Source organism: Spermophilus citellus, assembly GCF_964194105.1.
Source record: "Spermophilus citellus genome assembly, chromosome: 2".
NCBI lineage: Eukaryota > Metazoa > Chordata > Mammalia > Rodentia > Sciuridae > Spermophilus > Spermophilus citellus.
In genome coordinates, this window is record NC_138183.1 from 51,591,805 (window position 1) to 51,613,594 (window position 21,790).

A 21,790-nucleotide genomic window follows, 5' to 3' on the forward strand; every position below is an offset into this window, starting at 1 on the left:
GGAAATGCAGTTAAATGTCTTGTCAAAAGGATCTCTTCAGATATATATGTTTTAGTTTAACTCAGTTAATTACCATCTTGTTTCCTGAATTCACTCAATTTAATAATTTTAATTTTTAAGCCAAGACTGAGACCTGTAACCACAAATAATGTATTTTTAAGACTTTCTTCAATTCAGTAATGCCCTTATAAACTTCAAAAATGCAACATTAATTTCAAGTTTATAGTGCTCTGCACAGGTGGGTTATTTCCCAAGTGACTGAAGAGAGTTTGGACAGATTTCAGGATCTTGCTGTGAACTGATGAGCAGTTGTGTGTTTTGAAGTCCAGTGTTCAGCTCTAACTGTTAATCTGGGACAATTCTGTCAGGAAACTTCTTTTCCTCCTCCTATTTCTGTCTTGAGGCATTGCTGCTATAAGTACTCTAACTTGTAACTTTTCTACCCACCACCCTTAAAAACACACAAAAGAGAAGGGGGCAAAAACAATTAAGTCTCTGACTTTAAAACTAAGTGGTATAAATATATTTTAACTTTATTTCAACTCTACTTTTTACTTATTTTTTTTTTCTGGTTCTTTTTAGTTATACAAAATGGTAAGATTCATTTTGACATAGTTATAAAAGCATGGAATATAATTTGTTCTAATTCAGTCCCCAGTACCTCCCCTTTCCTTTCTTCCTCCCTCCCTGTTCCTTCTCTCTACTCTACTGATCTTTCTGCTATTTACTTTTAGTTTTGTTGTTTTTTTTTAATTAGTGTCTTATGGATATACATGATGGTTGGAACTGAAGACTATCATGCTAAGTGAAATAAGTGGTATGTTTAATGGCTAATAGGAGACTCTACTTCTATACATAATCTTTGCTCAAAGAAGGGTAACATCCTTATAGGTGGTAAAACTGCAACTGATCTATCTGCAGATGATTTTGCATTCCTAAAGCTCTGATATGAGTAAATATTCTTGCTAGTAATCTCTTAGGACACATCTGGCACATACACCATCTTGCAACCACTGGATTTTTTGAAAGAGCACATGTTCTAGCTATAATAGTTAGTAGCAACCTTCAAAGTATGACTGGTGATGAGAGATAAAAGACTTGAGGCTCTTCTGCTTAAAAGAGAGGAAGCGAAAAGAAAATTACAGCCATCCCTAAGTGTGGAAAAGGGTCTTATGGAGAGATTTATAGACCCTTGTTCCCCAAGGCCATTTTGTTTCCTAATGAGATTTTGTGCTCTCAGACAGGGAATGATAAGTCCAAAGGACGACAACATTTAATAATAATATAGTGAAGATGATAATAATGAAGAAACCAAATGCAGTTGTAAAAACAGAGGTACCCCAACATAAAGCCCATTATCTTGGCATCCAGAATGATTTTATGTCTGTAATTTGAAAATGTAAGAAATAAGGACCTTTCCAGTTTTGTTAACAGTTAGTTGGGAGGATAATTCTTATGCTCTTGTTCTCTTACCAGAAAATGATGGGTATAACAATAGCTTTTGATCATACGAGAGCCCTAGAGGCTAAATACGGTTCTAATTTAACATCCAGCTCATTCAAGTTGTCATAATATAAATGGAAGGAGTCTGCCAAAAAGAGATATAAAGCCTTCCCTATATTCACAAACTTGACTCACTGTCTAGCTATCAAGGTTTTAGCTTCCAGTGGCCTTTGTTCAGTTTCACCTTGTTTTAAAAGAAAATGTTATTAAACAGATTATTTAAAACGTTAAACTTGTTGTTCTTGGATGTTAAGGGATTTTGTATTGTAGTGTTAGGAAGAGAGGGTAAATCACTTTTGAAGGCAAGTAAAATAAATAGTTGTTCTCTTGCCTCATCAGGGCCAGTATCAAGAGGATCAGAGCAGTTCAGAGGAGAAACTTTCCTGCCCTTCTTCATAAAACATATTGAATTAGTAAGGAACTAGCCAGGATCTGTAGTCGTATTGATTGGACAAATGTTGGAAGCAATTGATTCAGGCACAGTAAGCCTCTGGGATGAAGTGTTTTGTTTTACCACTGGTTTGAGCTGGGTGTGGATCACAAGATGTCCCTTGTGGATAGAAGGATATTCAGTACATCTTTCACAGTGATATAGAAAATGGTGTTCCCTAACACTAGTGTTATAAAAGGTATTAGTGTGTTTGGAACACTGCTTTAAACGAGTTGCACATTTTCAAAGTTGATAGATGCAGTAGAAAGAATAGTAGATGAGAAGTCAGAAAATCTGGTTCTAATACACCTAAATGTCACCACTTAATCTTACTATGCTCCAGTTTCCTCATCTGTAAAATGTCAATAAAAAAAAAAAAAGTGTCCTTGGGCTGGGGATGTGGCTCAAGCAGTAGCGCTGGGTTCGATCCTCAGCACCACATAAAAATAAAATAAAGATGTTGTGTCCACCAAAAACTAAAAAATAAATATTAAACAATTTCTCTCTCTCTCTCTCTCTCTCTCTCTCTCGCTCTCTCTCTCTCTCTCTCTCTCTCTCCCTCTCTCTCTCTCTCTCTCCCTCTCTCCCCCCCCCTCTCTCAAACAAAACAAAACAAAAACGTGTCCTGCTCTCTTGGTTAGATTGGTCTGCCATAACAATATACCATAGGCTAGAGGCTTAAGCAAAAGGAATGCATTTCTTAATAGATCCAAGAGTTTGAATTCCAAGATCAAGGAGGCCAGTGAGGCTCTCTTTTGGCTTGCAAATGGCCACATTTTTGCTGTGTCCTTACATAGTAAGACAGAAAATGAAAGCTCTGGTTTTCTGGTGTTTCTTCTGATAAAGCACTAATCTCCTTAGGAAGACCCCACACATTCTTGACATCCTGTAAACCTTGTTATCTCCCAAAGGCATTATCTCCAAACACTTACCAACAGGTGAATCCTAGGGAAGGAGGCACAGTTTAGTCCATAGCACCTGCCTCCCTCACAATAAAGCAAATGAAGTAAGAATCTGATGGAGTTACAGAAAGGTACATTAAGAGGCTGCAGTTACCAAAGTTGGTCTGTTCTTAATTTCATATTCCTTTCTGCATAATAAGGATTTGATCTTGTAACATGTTTGTTTGAGGCAGTTATTAAGATGAGACCAGATGAAATTCAAAGTTGTCTTATTTCTAGCCTTTTAACAATTCAATTTTGCATTAATTTTGTTAGGTTAACTACATCCAATTCTTATTTGATTACTTTTCAATACTTATTTCTTTGCTTAATTTTTACCTCAACTTTTATTAACATAGCTACCTCAAAATATTACCTATTAATGGGAATTAGTGAGATAGAATGTTTTCCATAATTGTTGAGCATGGTGTTATTGTTCTTTAAAATTAAATCATATTTGAAAATTAAGTGGATTATTTTCAGTTTCATATAAAGGAAAACTAAATGAGGTAGGCTTTCAATAATTTATGTTAAGCTAACTAAGAGGTAGATAATGTGTATGATGATTATGATTTTTTAATGAAAGGAGAGCTAAACTAATGAGAACTTTAGTTAGTTGTGATGAAGATAGAACTGGAAAGTAAGGTGTATTATACTTATTTTCTTGTTCGATTTGTACACGTCTTCAACACAGTCTTTCTGGATATTTGTTCAAAGAAGAGATTATTTTTATTGTAGCCTAATAGATTTTCTTTTTTTAGATGAGGTAAAAATTTTGTGAAGGACATTGGGAAAGTATCTGAAATAATTTCAATTTAACTATTTACTGTATTCTTATCTCTTTTCACTGAAAGAAAGGTGTGTATCATCCCCCCTCCCCCTTTTCTTTATTTAGGTTGCTTTAAAAATCAAGTCATTGAAATTCTGCTCATAAATACAGTTGCCCATTAGAAAAGACAGGGTTTCAGGCTTGCCACCCAGGGGGAAGCATGTTCCTCATGTAAGGAACAGGGTCAGTTTTTGCAAGCCTTCTCTTGCCATCTACCTTGACAAGTATTCCTTCTGAAACACTTTTAGGAGTTGTAGATATATGGTTTTTCTTATCTTGGACAAAAGGAGTCCTCTGTAGAAAATCTATTCCAAAGATTTTTGCATAGACATATAATGTAGAAGATTGCACTGCAACAGCTGTGGTCTAGGTGTTTTTACTTTCTTTATTAAATCAGTTTAATATAACTACTCTCTTTCTACCCCACCCACTCCAGCCTGGGGATTGAATTTAGGGGCACTCTATCACTGAGCTATACTCGCAGACCTTTTTTTTTTTTTTTTTGAGACAGGATCCTTACTAAGTTGTCTAAGCTGTCCTCCAACTTAGATCCTCCTGCCTTCGCCTCCTGAGTAGCTGGGGTATGCACCACTGTGCCCAGCTTTAATATAACTTCTGTATGAGTTTCAGTGCTTTTACTCTGTAAGGAAATTAATGCTTAAGCAATCTTCCCCAAAACATAACTATCAAGCAATAGAAGTGAGATTCTTAATCTCTGCATTTTTCACTGTGGAGCATACCATTTACAGAAACTTCATTAGTAGATGTTTGATTACCCATAACATCAGCAAGAAGCAAAACCATTTTTAGTGGGGAGAATTTTGATATTTTGAATGGATTTTGACATTTCAAATTAGTCACCAAGGGAACTATATCAAAACCTCAGTGAACTTTCTTAACTCTTAACTTTTGGTTTAGCATATGCACCCTGCATGCACATTCAAAAATATACATGTTTTAAATGTTTCTTAGGAGAGTCTAAAATGGAGGATAATATATCTTGTCAATCATTAGGGTATATAAAGATGTTAATTTACAGGAGACTTAGGCAGGAAGATCACAAGTTCGAGGCTATCCTCAGGAACTTAGTGAGGCCCTGTCTCAAAATAAAAAGGACTGGGAATGTGGCTCAGTGGTATAACACCCTTGGGATGAATCCTCAGTAAAAATAATAATAATCATCATCATCATCATCATCATCCAATCTCGTTTATGGAGACATTTTAAAAACATTTAAATAATCTATATTTATATAATCATCCTTGATTTGTGTTCTTCTTAATATCAAAAACATATTTTAAATGAGATGCAGTTCTGTTGTTAGCTCTTAAGATAGAAGACAGGGTCAACCTTCTCTGGTGGCAGAAGAGCTCTTGAGCAGTTAACATTTGGTTGAATTCTGTACCAGTCAGGCTGAGTGTAAGGTCCATCCACCACCATAAGTGTTTTTATTGAGTGGTAACCATGCTCTGTCAGAGTGCTTTCTTGCAAAACACTGAAGAGTACACACAGGAAGGCTGCCTCTGGAAAAATCAATACATTTCTAATTTTTCCCATGATATATATTCTCAGTGCTTTCACAAATTTAAAATTCTATAAGGAACTTTTTTTTCCCCCATTGGGGGGAAAAAAAAGAAGAAGTAACTAACAGAATCAGTGGTCTCAACTTAGACTTTTTATTAATACCTTTTGTTGAACTTTTTGGTTTTTGGTACCTGCGAGGTGTTTAACCACTGAGCCACATTCTTAGTCTGTTTTTATTGTTTATTTTGAAACAGGGTCTCATTGAGTTGCTAAGACTGGATTTGAACTTGTGATTCTCCTTTCCTCCGACTCCTGAATCACTGGGATTACAGGCACGCACCACCCCGCCTGGCTTGTTGAACTTTTTATAAATGTGCTTGGATTTCTACTTCAATCCTGTTGCCTTAGCCAGTTTTTGCATTGCTGTGACCAAAACACCTGGCAAGAACAACTTAGAGGAGGAAAAGTTTATTTGGGACTCACAGTTTCAGAAGTCTCAGTCCATAGGTGGCCAACTCATGCAAAGTGAGGCAGCATATCATAGGAGAAGGATTCAGCACAGGGAAACTGCTACCTTTGTGGTAGCAAGGAAGCAGAGAAAGAGAAAAGAGGGAAAGGGGACATAGGAAAGATTTACCCTTTCCAGGGCTCACATCCAAACCATAACACCAATTAATAGACTTCTCCTAGCTAATTCTAATGCATGTCTATGATTATCAATTGCTGGGTCAATCAGTGATTCTCAAAAGTGTGGTTGTTACTGGCCCTGTGGTCTCAGCATCACCTGGGTTCTTGTTTGTTCACCTACCCTTCTTAACCCACTGAATCAAGAACCCTGGGAGAGGGCAGCAGTCAGTGTTTTAACAAGCTCTCCAGTGATCCCTTTTCTGTGAAGATCCCTTTTCTGAGAAGATCCCTTTTCTGAGAAGATCCCTTTTCTGAGAGGCTCTGCCTGGAATGGTTTTAAAACTCCTCTCCACTCTAATATTCCACAGATACTTGTCTTGACTATCAAAGGCTTTCAGAACATTGCTTTGCTGCTCATCATTCAACATTTGACTTTCTTCATCCAGTTCTTTTGCTGTTATCTTTCTATTTGAATATTCTTATAGAATTCAAGTGTCTGCTACTGTGAGCCTTCCAAATGCTTTGTGTTTTGTGTCAGAGGCAAGGCATTAACTTTAAATGTTGCATAAAAAGGCTTTTCCTCCTAGTGTGTTTTGTCATTTATCTTATTTCTGAAGATTAGCAAATGCAGAATTATTATCCTTGTTTATGGTAAGAAGTTGAAAAGGATGCTTTTCAGTGTGGTTCTGGCCTGGACTTTTGCATGATACACATGGGTCAAGGTTAGTGGCAGGTAGTTTGAAGAGAGTGCCACTGTTCTCCTTTGTTGTCCTAGTTCATATCACTCTCAGCAAATAGCTCTAGCAGAATGGCTCCTTTAGGTCCAGCTCAACATGTGCTGGTCAGGCAGCACGGGGAATTAGAGCTCTCTGCTCACTGTAAGGAAACCTCTTTTTTTTTGGCTCCCAAATGGTTTCCAGAGCTATCAAAATAATACCATTTGCAGGCACTTTTCATGGCTGAAAAGAGCAAGTTGGAGAGGAAAGGAGTACTCTCTGGGCCCTGGGAGAACTGTTTTACAGCTGGGCATTGCACATAAATGCTAACTGAATGCCCTTTCAGTTGTATAACTCACCATTGGGGCTCAACCGTGGAAGAGGCACTCAACAGAAATGAAGAGTACCTCACACAGGCATTTGTACTTGTAAACCAACTCTTCTTTGTGAGCCGCAAATGGCAATGTGTAGGACATTGTACTACAATTCTCAAGAAAAGCTTGCAGTGTTGAAGGGTTGGTGGGCCGCCTGCTGCTCATTAGAGATCCTGTCTGGCTCTTTTCCTGCGGAATGAGTGGTAGATTGCTGACACCTGTTTTCCCATCCAGCCTGAGGATGTGAAGTGTGCATTAGGAATGCCTGAAAGTGCTTCCTTGTGTCCGAATCTGGAGTTTGGTGCTGTTTAGGGGGATCCGGGTTGGGGTTCATTGCTAGGAGGGGAGATGAAAAAAAAATCAGTGGTGAGAAACTGCAGTATAAACTGAGAAGGAATGGTAATCCTCATTTAGCAGCTTCTGATTGTGCACTTAGTTCACACTCCAACTCAATTTCTCATTGAACAAAGGGGGGAAAAGAGTCCTATACATGGAAAGACCTCAGGTATTTCTCAGATAGCATGAATATATAGTTGAGACTATGAGCACATTAGAAATGAATAGAAATAACCAAACATATCAATATCACTAAGTTATTTAAGAATAAGTTTGATCTTAAATATATGAAATTTAAGTGTGTTGATGGTCTCATCGGTGACTGCACAATTCTCTTCAGTTGTCGGCTCCACCTTTTGTAATGTCACAAATCTGGCAGACAATGGAACAGAGGCCCTAATGTGCTGCCTTTAGTTACAAATATGGAATGTCTGCTGTATATAATGCATAGTGCTAAGTGTGCAGGTATAATAGAAAGCATAAGGCAGACCCTGCTGTATCAAGTGCTGGTGTCTCCTCTTTATCTGGAAGAAAAGACCCATAGGAGGCAGCACATAGGAGGAGTATGTTATAAGCACTGCAGCGTAGCTAGTAAGAAACAGGTGATCCATCTAGTGTGTTTTCAATAGGTTTGGAGAAGGAAGAGAATTGAGTTGGGTGGGTTGGAAGTTAGATGTAAAACTTGCTAAGGATATTAAAGGATGTAGAGAATTCATTGAGAGTAAGAGAGACTAAGGTGTGTCTATTGTGTTTTTTTTTTTCCCTGACATTCATAGGCTGTGGAATTAAAAAGTTGGTTTTTTAAAAAAATTTTTTTTCTTTGCTTTTTCTATTTTTTTTTAAATAGTGGCAACACTTTTCTCTGACTCATCTGTGGGACTTGGCTGGGCCTCATGAACATTGGCCTACATTTGTGAACTGTGGACAGGGTTAGGGTTGGGTCATGGCCTTGGACCAGAGTGAAATTAACTGGCGCATAATGTGATTGAACTAATGACCTTGGCCTCATTACCACTATGTTTTAACCAGTTGAGTCAATCAAACATTGCAGAAAGGGTAATCAGGCTATCTTTTAGAAAGAGATGTGCATAGTAATAAACAGGAGTGAAGTCAAAGCCAGGTTCTCTCTTTATGTAACACTCAGGTGTTTATCTCTTTATCCTTGAGTTTTTATACTTGTTTCTGCATATAATAAAATAAGGTGGTCAAAGAAAAAGGACCCCATAACTCTTCCTGTGCTAGTATTTTTGACATCATGAAATATGTAGTCATTTTTCTTGTGCAGTGTCAGGCTGTTTTTGCAGAGGCTGCTTTGAGCAACTATATTGTTTTCAATTTTAGATGTGTAGTGTCCCATAAAGTTATTGATGATGTTTTTCTCTTCTTCTCTGAAGTCCGAGCAGCCCAGTCCTGCCAGTTCCAGCTCCAGCTCCAGCTCCAGCTTCACACCGTCCCAGACCAGGCAACAAGGTATCAACAGCTCCCAGGCAAACTAGGAGACATTTTTCTCATAAAACATCTTAATGAGTTGATTTATGACCTATCTTCTACTGTTTTATTATTTGAATGGTAACTCGACTTTTATGCAGTTGTATTTATTTCCCCTAGGAATGCACTTGGGTATTGTTCTGATATATGAGGCCAGGCTCTAGAAATTCCCCCTTTTTCCAGTCCCTGCCATCAGATTCCCATTTTACAAAAGGATTATAGACAACAGCCCATTCTAGGGAGTTCCCAAAGGAAATACAATATCAAAATCGGGACTTGAGAGAAATGGGTTTTCACTCTTCCTCCTTAGATACCTTTATTTGTTTTTCTACAGATTAATAGAGTTTGTTTTTAGCAAATGTAAATTTGTTATTTTTTAAATATCTTTTTTTAACTGTTTATGCTCAACTGTTAACCCAAACCCTGAATAAAAAAATTAAACTAGAACATACAACTAATTTTTTTTTCGGTATATGTGCAAAATCTTCAAATGAGGCCTCCCCCTTTATTTTTTACATAGAAAATGAGTTAGTATCAAAGAATAGTTTGGTTTTTACTCTTTTATTGAACATCATCTTTTTCATCAATCACAACTGAATTCCTAATGACCTTGTATGTTTTGAAAGGGATTAAACTGTTGTGTGTATTTGGACTAAGGCTAAGCTTCCAGAAAAAAAAAATAAAAGATAGTTTTGGCTATTCAGGGATCTTGTTCCATTGACTTCCAAAAGAAATAAGCCCACAATGAAAGCAGAGAAAGTTTGGGTTTTTAGAATGTGCAATTTCAGGGAGTGAATACTTATTTTAGAACTGAATAACTGATAATTTAGATATATGTATCATAAATTAGACTTTATGAATTACCTGATCCAAAATGGAAGTGCCTCTGCCACCTTCTTGATTGTCTTTACAATCTCTTCTGTTAAAATTTAAAAGACCTATCTTGTTTTTCATCACACTTAGCATATAGTAAAAGCTATATGCATGGGGAGGGTGATGAATGGGGGTGGGGAGAATGTGAGTGTGTATGTGTGCGCGCGAGCGAACACATTTCTATTCAACCCTAGAATAAAATTAGTTATGGCTTCATGTTTTTTTTCCCTCCCATCTATTAATACTGGATACTGTTGAATTTTCTGGGCACCTGATTTATTACATGGCCTTATTTATGTTAATGCATGCTGGTATTTTGCCAGGAATTTCTTAAAAAGTAAAATAAAAATTGGCTGTATAAAATTGTTGCAACAAGACCTCTGTCCAAGATCAATATGAAGATCAGAGATAGGACATTACACCATGGAATTGAAATACTTTATAATCTGAACTTGACTGAAATGCTTGCTTGACCTGAAATTGACCTTGAAATAAAAGGAACAGCTAAACCTTAATAGATCAAAAACTACCACACAAAGACTGCATTGCCAAGAACAAGTTAGAATCACAGTGATTTATTAATCTCAACTTTTCAATACATGGATTAACCTAACAAAACATCCAATTTACTAATAGATCTGTTTCTTTTTAGGTGTAATTTTTCTTAGGGAAGAGAAAAACTGAAAAAAAGTCTAGAAAATAGAGATTCTTCAATGAACAGTTTGGGGAATCTATTATGAAAACAGAAAAAAAAAATCTATTATGTTTAGGTAGAGCTTGCATTCCAGAAACTGAACCAAATTTTTGTTACAAATGGTATGACTGTATAGGATAATAATTACCTTTAACTGGCATTCAGTGCTGGAAAGCATTCCCTTGTTCTAATAGGGCAAAGCTTGTTTGAAATCATATTTGATTTGCTGTGGTTCACTATCATTACTCAGGTCCTTTAAGGTCTATAATGAAAGATCTGCATTCTGATGACAATGAGGAGGAATCGGATGAGGCAGAAGATAATGACAACGACTCAGAAATGGAAAGACCTGTAAATAGAGGAGGCAGCCGAAGTCGCAGGTGAGTGTCTTGGAGGGAGAGAGGTTCTCTGTGATGGAGTCACACCTTTTCACTGGGCTTACTGGTATCATCAGAGCACAGTTGTGAAACACCATAAATAGTAGCAGCAAGTGGTCACATTCATTTGAAGTTGGGGCATGTTGGCATGCTTACAGTCTCCTTTAAGGGGAACTGTTTTTCCTTTTTCTCAGGAAGAAGAGAGTTTTTCCTCTAAAAACTTGATAGGAAAAAGTCACATTAGAAGTTCTGAATAGTTGAAAGTATGTACCATGTGGCAGGACTGACTGCTGAAATAGTCCATTTTCATGTGAAGCATGCGTATAGATCTGTTGCTGGCAGTAGTCTCAGAAGGTGAAGAAATGTGTTTGCTGTTTGTAGCTAGAAATACATAATTGGCTGCAGTGAATGATGTGTGTGACCTAATTAAAACTAGGATCACCTGTGTATGTTTTCCAGAAAATAAATTCCTTTTAAGTGTGCTGACAATTAGGTTCCTTAAGTAGCTTTAATGCTGTGAGGCATAATTCCACATTATAAGATGGTAATTCATGTCACTTATAATTAATAGTCAACTTGAAATTGCCTTGAGGATTTCATTTCTTTATCATGAGGAAAACAAATAGGCGTGCTTACTTGAATGTGTTTTGAGTAGAAAAAAATATCAATCTACTTGAATTAAAAATCCAATTACATTTATGATATATTGTATTAAGTCTGTTCCTATTATCCACGACCATGTAGATGGCCTAAAATTCCTAGAAAGGATGTAGTATTAACCCCAACTGGACACACTGTATGCTCCCTAACTACTGATTCTTCAGTATTCTTTGGAAAGAGCCTCTGTAGGGGATATGCCCTGTCAGATCTCTCAATGACTGTACCTTATGGCCATACTAAACACTGTTTCTTCACCTTTTCTCCCAAATTCACCTGGACCCTACCTAATTCACCTGGACATTTATGGCCTTGGTTTTTTAAAATAATTCCCTCTAGAAACTTTCCATTTGGCAAGAAGAAACAGGAACAGCAAAAAGACCTAAAAGTGGGCTGATACTTAGAATTAAGAAACTTACTTAGACCAACCAAGATCCTGACCACTGGCTGTTCCCCAGTTTAGCTGATTTAAGGAAAAAAAAAAAAGAAAGAAAGAAAATCTGACCTAATTTAGGCAATTTCCAAGTTATTTAGAAGATCAGGATATTCTGTGATTAGCTGCTGTCCACACACTTTCTGCCCCATCCCCTGAGTTATTACAAGTCAGATCACATATTTGTGAGTTGTCTGATGTAGATACACATTGTTGGGGACAGTTTCTTTTCCCCACCTGACATGTGCTCTTAGCATGGCAGTGCCAGTGTAACATTTGATCTGCGCTGCACTTGTGAAGTCTCAACTGTTTAATCAGTTTAAATACTCAGCCCTCCACTTCAGTCGAGAAGCATTTTAAAGCAGGCTTCAGCTGAACACTTCATTAATGTAATTTAGTTAAGAAAAACAAGTTCCATCAGTTTTTGCTAAAAGGATGTCCCAGTGTATCCTTTTCATTTCCTATCATGTATCATGTCTATCTGAATATATAATAGAGCTAGAATATGATTGCCTATTCAGAGGGGAAGAAAAACTAACCTGATTTCTAAAGCATTTTCTGTTTCTGAAAAGAATATTATATTAGGTTACTGTATAACCAGAGAGAGGGAGCAAACACTGAAGGACGCTTCAGAAGGAGGGCACACATTCATCAGAGTAGAATAAAGAACTCTCTCTTCTCTGGTTAGAAGATAATTCCATTTTATGCTGAAAAGAAAAAACCATGGAGGAGGTGGTATTTTTATTGTCTTTAGTTGTTGAAAGATGCCATCTTATTTTTCTAAAGCAGTATCCCAAGCACACCATTTCTTTGTGTAGATGGACTGTTTTTCCAATGTTTTAGCAATCAGAACTAGAGTTATCCTTGAATCGTGGCACAGTGGGAATGACTGGTGGTGGGGTTGGCACAACAGATTTCATTTATCAGTACAACAGAGTGGCTGAGCACTAGCTTTGGGTCACACTGCTTGGGTTTGAGTCCTAGAGCTGCCACTTTTACCTCTGTGATCCTTGCTGAGTGATTCAGTTTAAGGCCCAGTTTTACTCGCCTATGAAAAAAGAGAACTAGCAGGTGAAGCATTTTCCATGGTTCCAGATATGAAATATGTGCCAATCCATGTTAGTGGTTCTGAGTCAGAATGAACTTTCCCATAGTCAGTGTCTGGATTCCTTGCCTTTCATCACAGTTTGCACAGGTATTTCAAGAACCACCTGTTTGTAGTCATGCCTGTGATTTTTCTGTGTTCCTTTTCAGAGTTAGCTTAAGTGATGGCAGTGATAGTGAAAGCAGCTCTGCTTCTTCACCCCTACATCATGAACCTCCACCGCCATTATTAAAAACGAACAACAACCAGGTAAGTTGTGGGGTTCACACTTTACAAGACTCTGTGGAACTAGATGTGATCACTTCTACCTAGTGCACACACTTTTTTACCTCTTAAGCTTAAACAATGTCTCTTTTAATGGCAAATAGATGGGAATCCCCAAGCTGAGGAATAAACACAGGGCACAGAGACTTATGATGTCATGAGAAGTTGGGTATGGGGGATGGGTTCATAAAGTAGGTGAGGAAGAGATGATAACCCATGTTGTTGCCCAGTCACTCCTCATTTCTATGTATTATTCCTCTCAGCAGTAAGTAGGTGGCTTAATTAGAAAGAATATGGCGTTTGGGACTAGTGAAAAGGCAGGTTCTTTGCTTTACCACCAGTAACTTGCTGGTGGGAAATTAATTTTTCTGACTCTCAATTCCTTCATCTATGAATGATGTTAACTCCTACCCCGTAGTTATTGGAAGGATGCACAGTTCCTCCTTGGCATTCTGTAGCTGATGGGAGATGTTTATTATTATAGGTATTCTGTCTTAGGTTTCTCATCCAAGAGAAGATTATCATCACTTGAGATTGTGAGGAATAATTAAACACAGAGAAAATTGTGGTCATTATCATTGTTATGAATTGAGCTTAAGGAAACCTTATTAATTTGACAGCTCAGAATATATTCTAAGCAGAACTTTGAAGGCTGTAATGAATAAGATAGGAACATTTTCATTACTTACTAAAATAAACTGTTTTCAGGTATCATGAATATTGTAAAAAGCCTCATTGTGCATTGAGTTGATATTCATTACTGTAAGCTATTCTTATCTTTTTGTTTAGGCAGATTTCCTGTGACCTCTACAATAATTGCTTAATTCAAGTTACCAAACGAATGTTAACTTGAAAATTAAAGAACTGTATTTTCCCACAAGTGTAGTTTCATAGGTATCCTCCGTTCCAAATGGTCTTGCCCTTGATTCTGTGATCTTTGTTTTGGTTGGAAAATGCTATTTTATCGATGAAGACATTTTCTTTTTCCATTTTGTGTGAAGTGTAGGCAAAGAGCTCTTAGAATTTTAAATTCATTTATAAAGTTCATCTGCAACTTAAATCTTTCATTGTGAGGTAGGAAGGTCACCAGTGCTCTTTGCCACACCAGCTAACCTGTAATGGTCAGCTGCAGTTTCTTTGTGCCCTCCACAGTGAACGCTCAACCTCATCATTGTATTCCACATTCTGCTGTCCGGCTCTTCTCATCTCGAGTCTGAGCCATGCCGAGGGCCTGGCTCTCTCTCATCTCTCACGTGGCTGCCCCCCACCACCAGTCAAGTATTTTAAATGGAGAAAGTAAAAAGAGAAGGGACATAAATGTGGCCAGTCATGATGTTGGGGGGAACATTGTGCTGGTTAACTAGATAATTGGAGATCCTTCTACAAACTTTTAGTTCAGGAAGAACTAGTCAAAGAGAAGAATTTGGACCTTAATTATATTTTATATCTGATTTAAACCTAGTTAGACTTGATTTCTGCTTCCAGTGGATAGTGTATGAGAACTAGTATGCTCTTGGTGACAGTACTCCGGGTGAAGGGCACAAGGGTGTGCTTTGGACCCTCATCAGTCTCCTTCAGCAACCCTCCCTGTCATCATGAAGACAGGCCTTGCTGAGTGAGTGTAGCTCCTACAAGCTCTTGTCTTGCCCTTCAAACCCCTCCTGAATGTGCAGTCTTGAGCTGACACTAGCTTTAGGGAAAGATGTGGATTCTTTATCGAACTATTTTCCTCTTTCACCTGTCTAGCAAAACAAAGCCAAAAATGAACAGTATCATCTATCTGGACAAATCTGAATAAAAATTACTTTATCCAATTAAGTAGCATTCCACTGGTTCCATGGCATTAGTCCACAAATGTAGCTTCATACATGCAAATCATCAATCTGCCAGCAGTGCTCAGTTAATGTCACTTTCTCCATGTGCCTGTAACATCATAAGAAAGCTTGTGTGCCTTCACTTTCAGCTAGTTGGGGAAGGAAATACATGTATCACAGAAGTATTACCTCCGTGGGCCTATGTCGTGGGCCTATGTCTTGGAGCTGAGAGAGCCAGAAAAGATTTTTAAAACTGTGTCCAGACCAGTTTCTTAACCCCCTTAAATCACCTGTCCTAGTTCAAGTGTGATGCCATCCTTTTAAGTCAGCATTTATGGAATTTAAAAAAATTATTGTATTTCTAAGTTCTCTGTACTGATAGAGATAGTAAAAACTTCAGAATGCCTAAAAGTCACTTAAATTACAATCTGGAATGTTTTTGTCTTATATTTAAAGGTATGTGAGAGAGAGCGTGAACATATAAGTGCAAAGTGGTGTCTGAAATTGCACATCAAATAGAAAGGATGAGAACTTATGGGGGAAACCTAATTCTGAAATGGGAAGACTCTGGGTTTCCTTCTTTCTTGCCTTTTGGCTACTCTTTACCTGCAGTTAATAATGAGTTTGCACGGTACTTGCAAATTTCCATAAAGCAGTGGCAAAGCTGAATTGCCTATTGTCTTTTCTCAAATCTTCCAGGGACTCAGAAAGAGGAAATGTGCTAATTGATTCTAACACTATCAGACTAATCCCCCCCCCCCACAAAAAAAAAAAGGCGGGAGCCCCAAGTTAACAAAGCAAGTGATTAGCTGGATATTGTTAGATGTTTTTCATGTTTAATGTAACTCCTATCAGTAGAGAATCCATCCTCTGAATAATTGAGTTGTCATTCTAAGGGAAGGGATACAGAAAAATATCACCTTGAAAATTTGATTCTCAAGCCATATCCTCAGAGTAAGGACAGAAATACTACTAATCACAATTAGGCTCTTTTCTGAGATTATTATATCTACCCTTGGTTTATTTCAGCAGTCTGGGCGGCTGTGTTTTCTTTAGTACAGTTTAATAGGGAATAATAACGAGTATTGTACCATTTTAACTAGAGATGACTTTTTCTCACCCCAAACCTCCCTTGTGTGAATTTCAAATGAAAACAAAATACCATATCTTTTTTTAGTTCAGAGTGTGGCAGGAAGGGAAGAGGTGAGGGGACTTGAAGGAAGGAAGTGATCCATTGGACCTGAGCTAATACTCAGAATATCATAAATCACCTTTCAGCCTGCCAGGCATGCTGAATGAAATTAAAGAGAGTCTATCCAGTTAAACTGGTTTGAAATAAGCCTCTGGAAGACAAGGTGTTATGCTTTTATATTCTGGAGTCGTTTCCCTAAAGATAAGAAATGATCATAAATAAAACAATTGTCTTCAGCATGGCTCAACTCTCTCAGAATGAGGTTTTGACAAAGCTGTTTATTTTGGAGCAGGGAGAGATCAAAGAAGGAAGATTAACTGAGCCCTCTCTGGGCAGCCACTCAGTAACTTGAGGCGGGTCACTGACACCCGGAGCTTTTGTTCCTGCCACTGCAGCCTCCAGAAGAAAGAAACTAGGATTTCAATGTATTTTAGCCTTCTGTGCTCTAGCACTTACGGAATGCGTGGGGTGGGACTTAAGCTCCCAAATGTTCTGTTTTCTGCTTTGAAGAGAATGTGGCAGGACCCTCTAAACCTAGTTAGCAGAGTTCCTTTGCAAAAATTGCGTCCACAGCACTTCAACACCCAGAGTGCACCAAATGGGGGATGGGACCATGGGAGGAGTGGGATGTGATGGGAAGGAAATTCTGTTCTCCAGTGCACAAGGCACAGAGGAGCTTTTTTTTTTTTTTCTCTTGCCTGAAATCTCCCAGGATTGTCTCAGCAAGGCCCAGCCTGGTGTCTGAGTTGGCTAGGACTGCCATCTACTGACCTACTTACTCCTAGGTCTTGATGCTGATTTTCCCCTGGAGGTCTCATTTCCAACAGAGAGGAGGAAATTCTGAATGCTGTGGAGTGTTTGGTTTCCTTCACAGGGAGCACTTTACAAAAATGATCCCCTTGCAGCTGCTACTCAGTAATTTCCTTTTGTTGCCAAAAGTATTATATTGTCAGTTGTCCTGGTCAGATTGGTCATTTGGTTATCTCAGTTTTAAAAATGAAGAAGGAAGTGTGAATCTCATGAGAGACTACTGGTAGCATACTTCTTGACCCATGCTTTATTTTCAATTCAAAGAGAAATAATCCCATTTAGGACTATTTGGTCTTTCCCAGAAGGTTGTGGTCCTAGCTTTGACAAGTAAAATGCTTATTAGTAGTATAAAATTTTAAACCTGAATGGGAACCTGAGTGTTATCTCATTCCACTTCCTCATTACATCTTTTGGGGCCAAAAAATGTTAAATGATAAGGCTGGGACCTGAACTTGGTTCTTCTGAGCCCAATCTCCTGTTTTTGACAGTGCAAATATAGAGTAGTTTGGTTCTTAGATTTTTCTTTGTGCTATGGAATATGGCATACTGAGAACAAAGCCATGCCTGAGGTAGGGCAGGGGATAGTCGAGGGAAGAGTGGAAGGAATATGAAACTTGTTAAAGGAAGTCCTTTACTTGGCATTTCCTCCTTAATATTAGTCTCTGGTTGTAACAACTCACTTGGAAATAAGGTTACAGTGAAAAAGACAAATTGCTTTGCTTCTCATGTCTGTACACATTTCTTGCCATTTATACATTTTAAGGGTGCTCAGCCTTTTCAGGCCAGTGCCATTTAAAACTTGTTTCCCTCAGAATTTTGAAGACCCTAATAAATCAGCTACATTTATTAAATAATAGTCATCTCCTTTTTATTAGTTAGAAATATAACTCCCTAGCTTGACCATGTGCTACCATTTAACGTGGGCCTACGTTTCCAAGCTTCTGAACAGCACCCAGGACTACTGTTAAGACCCTAAGCTGCAGTAAGTCCAGATAAAAGGAAAGGTGCCTGGCATCTTACCGTGTGTTATCACACCATCTCTTGAAGCACAGAAGACGGTCCTGTCTGTTTCTGGAGTTGCAGGATCCCGGACTGGAGCATGGGTATACCTGATGGCCACTTTCCTTCCCAAAGGAAGTTTCAGTGTCAGCTTAGTGAATACGAGTTATTTGAGACTCTGAAAGGCAGGTATTGTAGAGGGCATCTGAGGGTTTGTTTTTATCATTCCCTAGCCTACTGAGCACTGGTAGTCATGCTGAAACAGCAGAATGAAGAGGAAAAAAATTCTTGCCAGAGGGGACTGTAATCTCAGAATAACTCAGCTGCTGTACATATGTGTGAGAGTGTTGTCACAAAAGAGAAGCAGCTTTGGAAGCTTAGATCAATTTCCTTATCATCATCCTTTTTTTAAAGTTCTGTTGCTCTGACTCAGCAATTCAGAGACAAGTAATTTATTTTCCAAGCAAAAGTAAGATGAGAATAGAAGGAAAACTATATCGGGGAAATGCCATTTGGTAAACAATGTTATTGTCTGGTATTTCATGGAATGAGTACCTTTGTTTATGTGGGAGGTTAGCTAGCAGGTGCTTGAAATAAAATTTAACACAGTGTTCTCTTTGATCCCTAGATTCTTGAAGTGAAGAGTCCAATAAAGCAAAGCAAATCGGATAAGCAAATAAAGAATGGTGAATGTGACAAGGTAGGTTTCCAGCCCATTGGTGTGAGTGCTGTGGCCTTCTTGTCTTCTGGTTTCCCTTGATCATACTTGCTCCCTCCATTTTCTTCATCAGAAATGCCCAAGATTTCCACACAATGAGTGTTTCATCCCTGTGCTTTGTAGTTTATTTTCCATGCCTTGCTCATGTCTTCATTATTAAGCTTGACCATATGCTACCCTTTGACATGGGCCTACATTTCCAAGAGATTTTGAACACATTGAATTGGGAGGTAAGATATTGTGAGATGTAAGTGAGCAAGACCTCTGATCCCACTGCAGCGTGTTTGTGTGCATCTTGCCTCTGAAATCTGACTAAAAGACTGGGTAGTGCTTAAGTCACCTGGAAAAGGCAGGTCCCTAATGTGTTTGCAGGGGCAGGAAGACCTCTCTAATGCTTTGTAAATCTTTCCTTTGCCCTTACTGAAAATGATTCTGGGGGTACCCCTGCAGTCACACTAATAAAGACTTGTGAGTTTGAACATATGGAAAGAAAAGTACCCCTCTGCACTTCTAGGGGAGCTCTTCATAAACCAGATGGTAATTGGGATAGTGATCTGTTTTTTATAAGATATTATTGATATTATTTTGTTCTTTGGTCATTTGTTGTCATTGTTTATCTGAAATGTTTGGTACAATTGGGAGTCTTTTTTTTTTTTTTTTTTTAAATTAAGAGTTTGCTGTAACCTACCTGGTAATGTGCACTGATACTCCCATCTTCAAACTTAAGCTTTTTTTTCTGAGATCAAAGAATAAAAAATGAAAGGATAAAAATGAAAGCCTGTGATAACATGTTAAAACCCACAATTTAGCATTGAATTTCCCCCAATCCTTGTATATACTTTATTGGAGTAAGGTGAGTCTGCCCACGGGACTTTTGTTGAGAGTAAATAGGTGATAGAGTTCCTTACTCCCCCATTGTAATGCAAGCTTGGTAAAGGTGAAGGTCAACCAGGAACCAGGACAAACCTGGTCAGCAAAAGCCTTTGGACACAGAGTTCAAGTGGCTTGTGTAGAATGGTAGGATGAGGAGCGTCCAACTTCGCCTGTGAGTGCTTTCTTATTTTTCAACTGCTTCCTAAAGTGCTTGTTCTTGGGGTGCCCTTCTCTTCCAGGCTTACCTGGACGAGCTGGTGGAACTTCACAGAAGGTTGATGACGCTGAGGGAAAGACACATTCTGCAACAGGTGAGAGATGCCTCTCAGCACAACTGTTCTGGGAGACCCCAGGCTCTGCTTTATCCCAGGCTTGTGAGGTAGCACTTGGACCCACAGCAGCATCTTGTGATTGGAATGGGGCCATGGCACCTGCTGAAGTATTTGGGGAGGGTTCTGATTTTTGAGGCCGCCTAGAAGTCGGCTTCTATCTCCATGGTGATTCTTTCCTTCCCCAGTGTAGTCAGTGGCTAATGTTGTAATATGGGGTAAGGGAGGGGACAGTAGGAATGTAGGAGCCACTGGGACCAAGCTTCTGGTTTCATGGGAAAACAGTGATAAGAATTTTGAGTCAAGTGTTATAAACATTTGTGATTGAATTTAGTAACCTTTTTCCAGTGCCGTTCTAAGGAAAATAAATATTTTCTTCATTTCCCTTATCTTGTTAAGCGTACATTCTATTATTATGAACTCAACTGTGAAATGCTTGTAGGGTGAGGAAACTTCTATTAATACAATGTGATGTTTTGAGAAGATAAGAAAAGTGGGTTTTAGTTTTTGTACAGTTAGAGTACATGCCTTTATTGTATTAACAGTGGCTATTGATAAAATGATTTTTCTTTAACACCCAAAAAGTCTGTGCATCCAAATTCCAGGGCGAGTTTGCAAATTGTTTCACTTCAAATTTTTTTTCTTTTTTACTACTTTCAAATGACTGGAAATTAGTACTTAATCTGCCCCAGCTGTGTGTGAATTATTTTGTAAATGTTTAATGGTTGATGGTCACATTTATATTCTGTGTACATTTTTGCTTAAATCTATAAATACACACTCTCAAACTTGCCAAGTTTCCTGACTGGTCTGATAAACTTTTAACCCTTCTAAAGTTTTAGATTTGAACAAAAGACTTTGTCTACAGACCTAGATTCTTCTTTGTGGATAAGTTACATGTCTTGCATTTTTCTCTGAAGTGAATATGGGGGTCAGGGGGAGCAGGATTTGAGTGGCTTAACCTAAGTCAGTACTTTGCAAGTACATTCTCCTTTGGCATCCACAGAGCACAGGTTTCAGGTCCCCATTGGATACTAAATTTGCATATAACCTGTGCACATCCTCCATTCTTTAAATCATCTCTAGGTTACTTGTAATACCTAAAACAATGTAAATGCTTTGGTCATCACTGCTATACTGTATTGTTTAGAGAATAAAACACACACAAAAAAAAATCTATACATGTTCAGCACAGTTTTTCCCCCCCAAAATATTTTCAATTTATGTTCAATCTGAGGATGCAGAACCCACAGATACAGAGGACCAACTGTGTTTTTCTTCAACTTTCTCCTATAGAAGGGAAAATTGTATTGCCTGCCATTTACCAATTATTTGGGGTTAATTGACTAATGCCGACAGTAAATCTATTAGCTGATCTTCCCATCCCTTCCCAGATACCAACTCTGAACCACTGTGGAAGAATTGCTCAAGAAAGCTATTAATGCCCAAGCTAGGCCTAAATTGTGAGTCTCACAGGAAAGAGAGACAGATGTTTGAGTTGGGTGGGGGCACGTTCACAGAGAAAGCACAGATAACGAATCAGGAACAGTATGCCACTGGGCAGGGTCTTACCTTGTGGTGTCATTGGCATTCCTAATTTAATGTTGTCCTTTATTTTGACCTTTGAGAGAATTGTGAGGGAAGGAAGCTTAGTAGAATCCCATCCAAGTGGATTATTTTAGTATTCTGCTGGGAGAAAGTAATATCTATGAATTTTTAACCTGGCAAAAAAGGCACCCCAGGGCACACAGCCTCTCACCCTAATTGCATTCCCAGGCTGGTTGAAAGCTCTCAGTCTTTGGCCTTTTGCCTTGTAATGCAGCTGAGGCTTGTGATTATGATACCATGATGCATGTCCTGTCACGGTTTACTGCTTAATTAATT

General features: G+C 38.3%; 1 protein-coding gene across 4 annotated transcripts in view; it reads left to right on the top strand.

Moving 5' to 3' along the window:
- MLLT3 (MLLT3 super elongation complex subunit) overlaps positions 1-21,790 on the top strand; it is a 273,307-nt gene that overhangs the window by 245,741 nt on the left and 5,776 nt on the right. For 3 of the 4 annotated variants that reach the window (XM_081261892.1, XM_081261893.1, XM_081261894.1), the window contains 5 exons: positions 8,675-8,750; positions 10,586-10,715; positions 13,057-13,156; positions 18,615-18,686; positions 19,817-19,888. In XM_081261892.1, coding sequence (XP_081118018.1) covers positions 8,675-8,750; positions 10,586-10,715; positions 13,057-13,156; positions 18,615-18,686; positions 19,817-19,888 — 450 coding nt within the window. Of the gene's footprint in view, positions 1-8,671; positions 8,751-10,585; positions 10,716-13,056; positions 13,157-18,614; positions 18,687-19,816; positions 19,889-21,790 lie in introns of all 4 variants that reach the window. The other variant, XM_081261895.1, reaches the window with a different exon arrangement.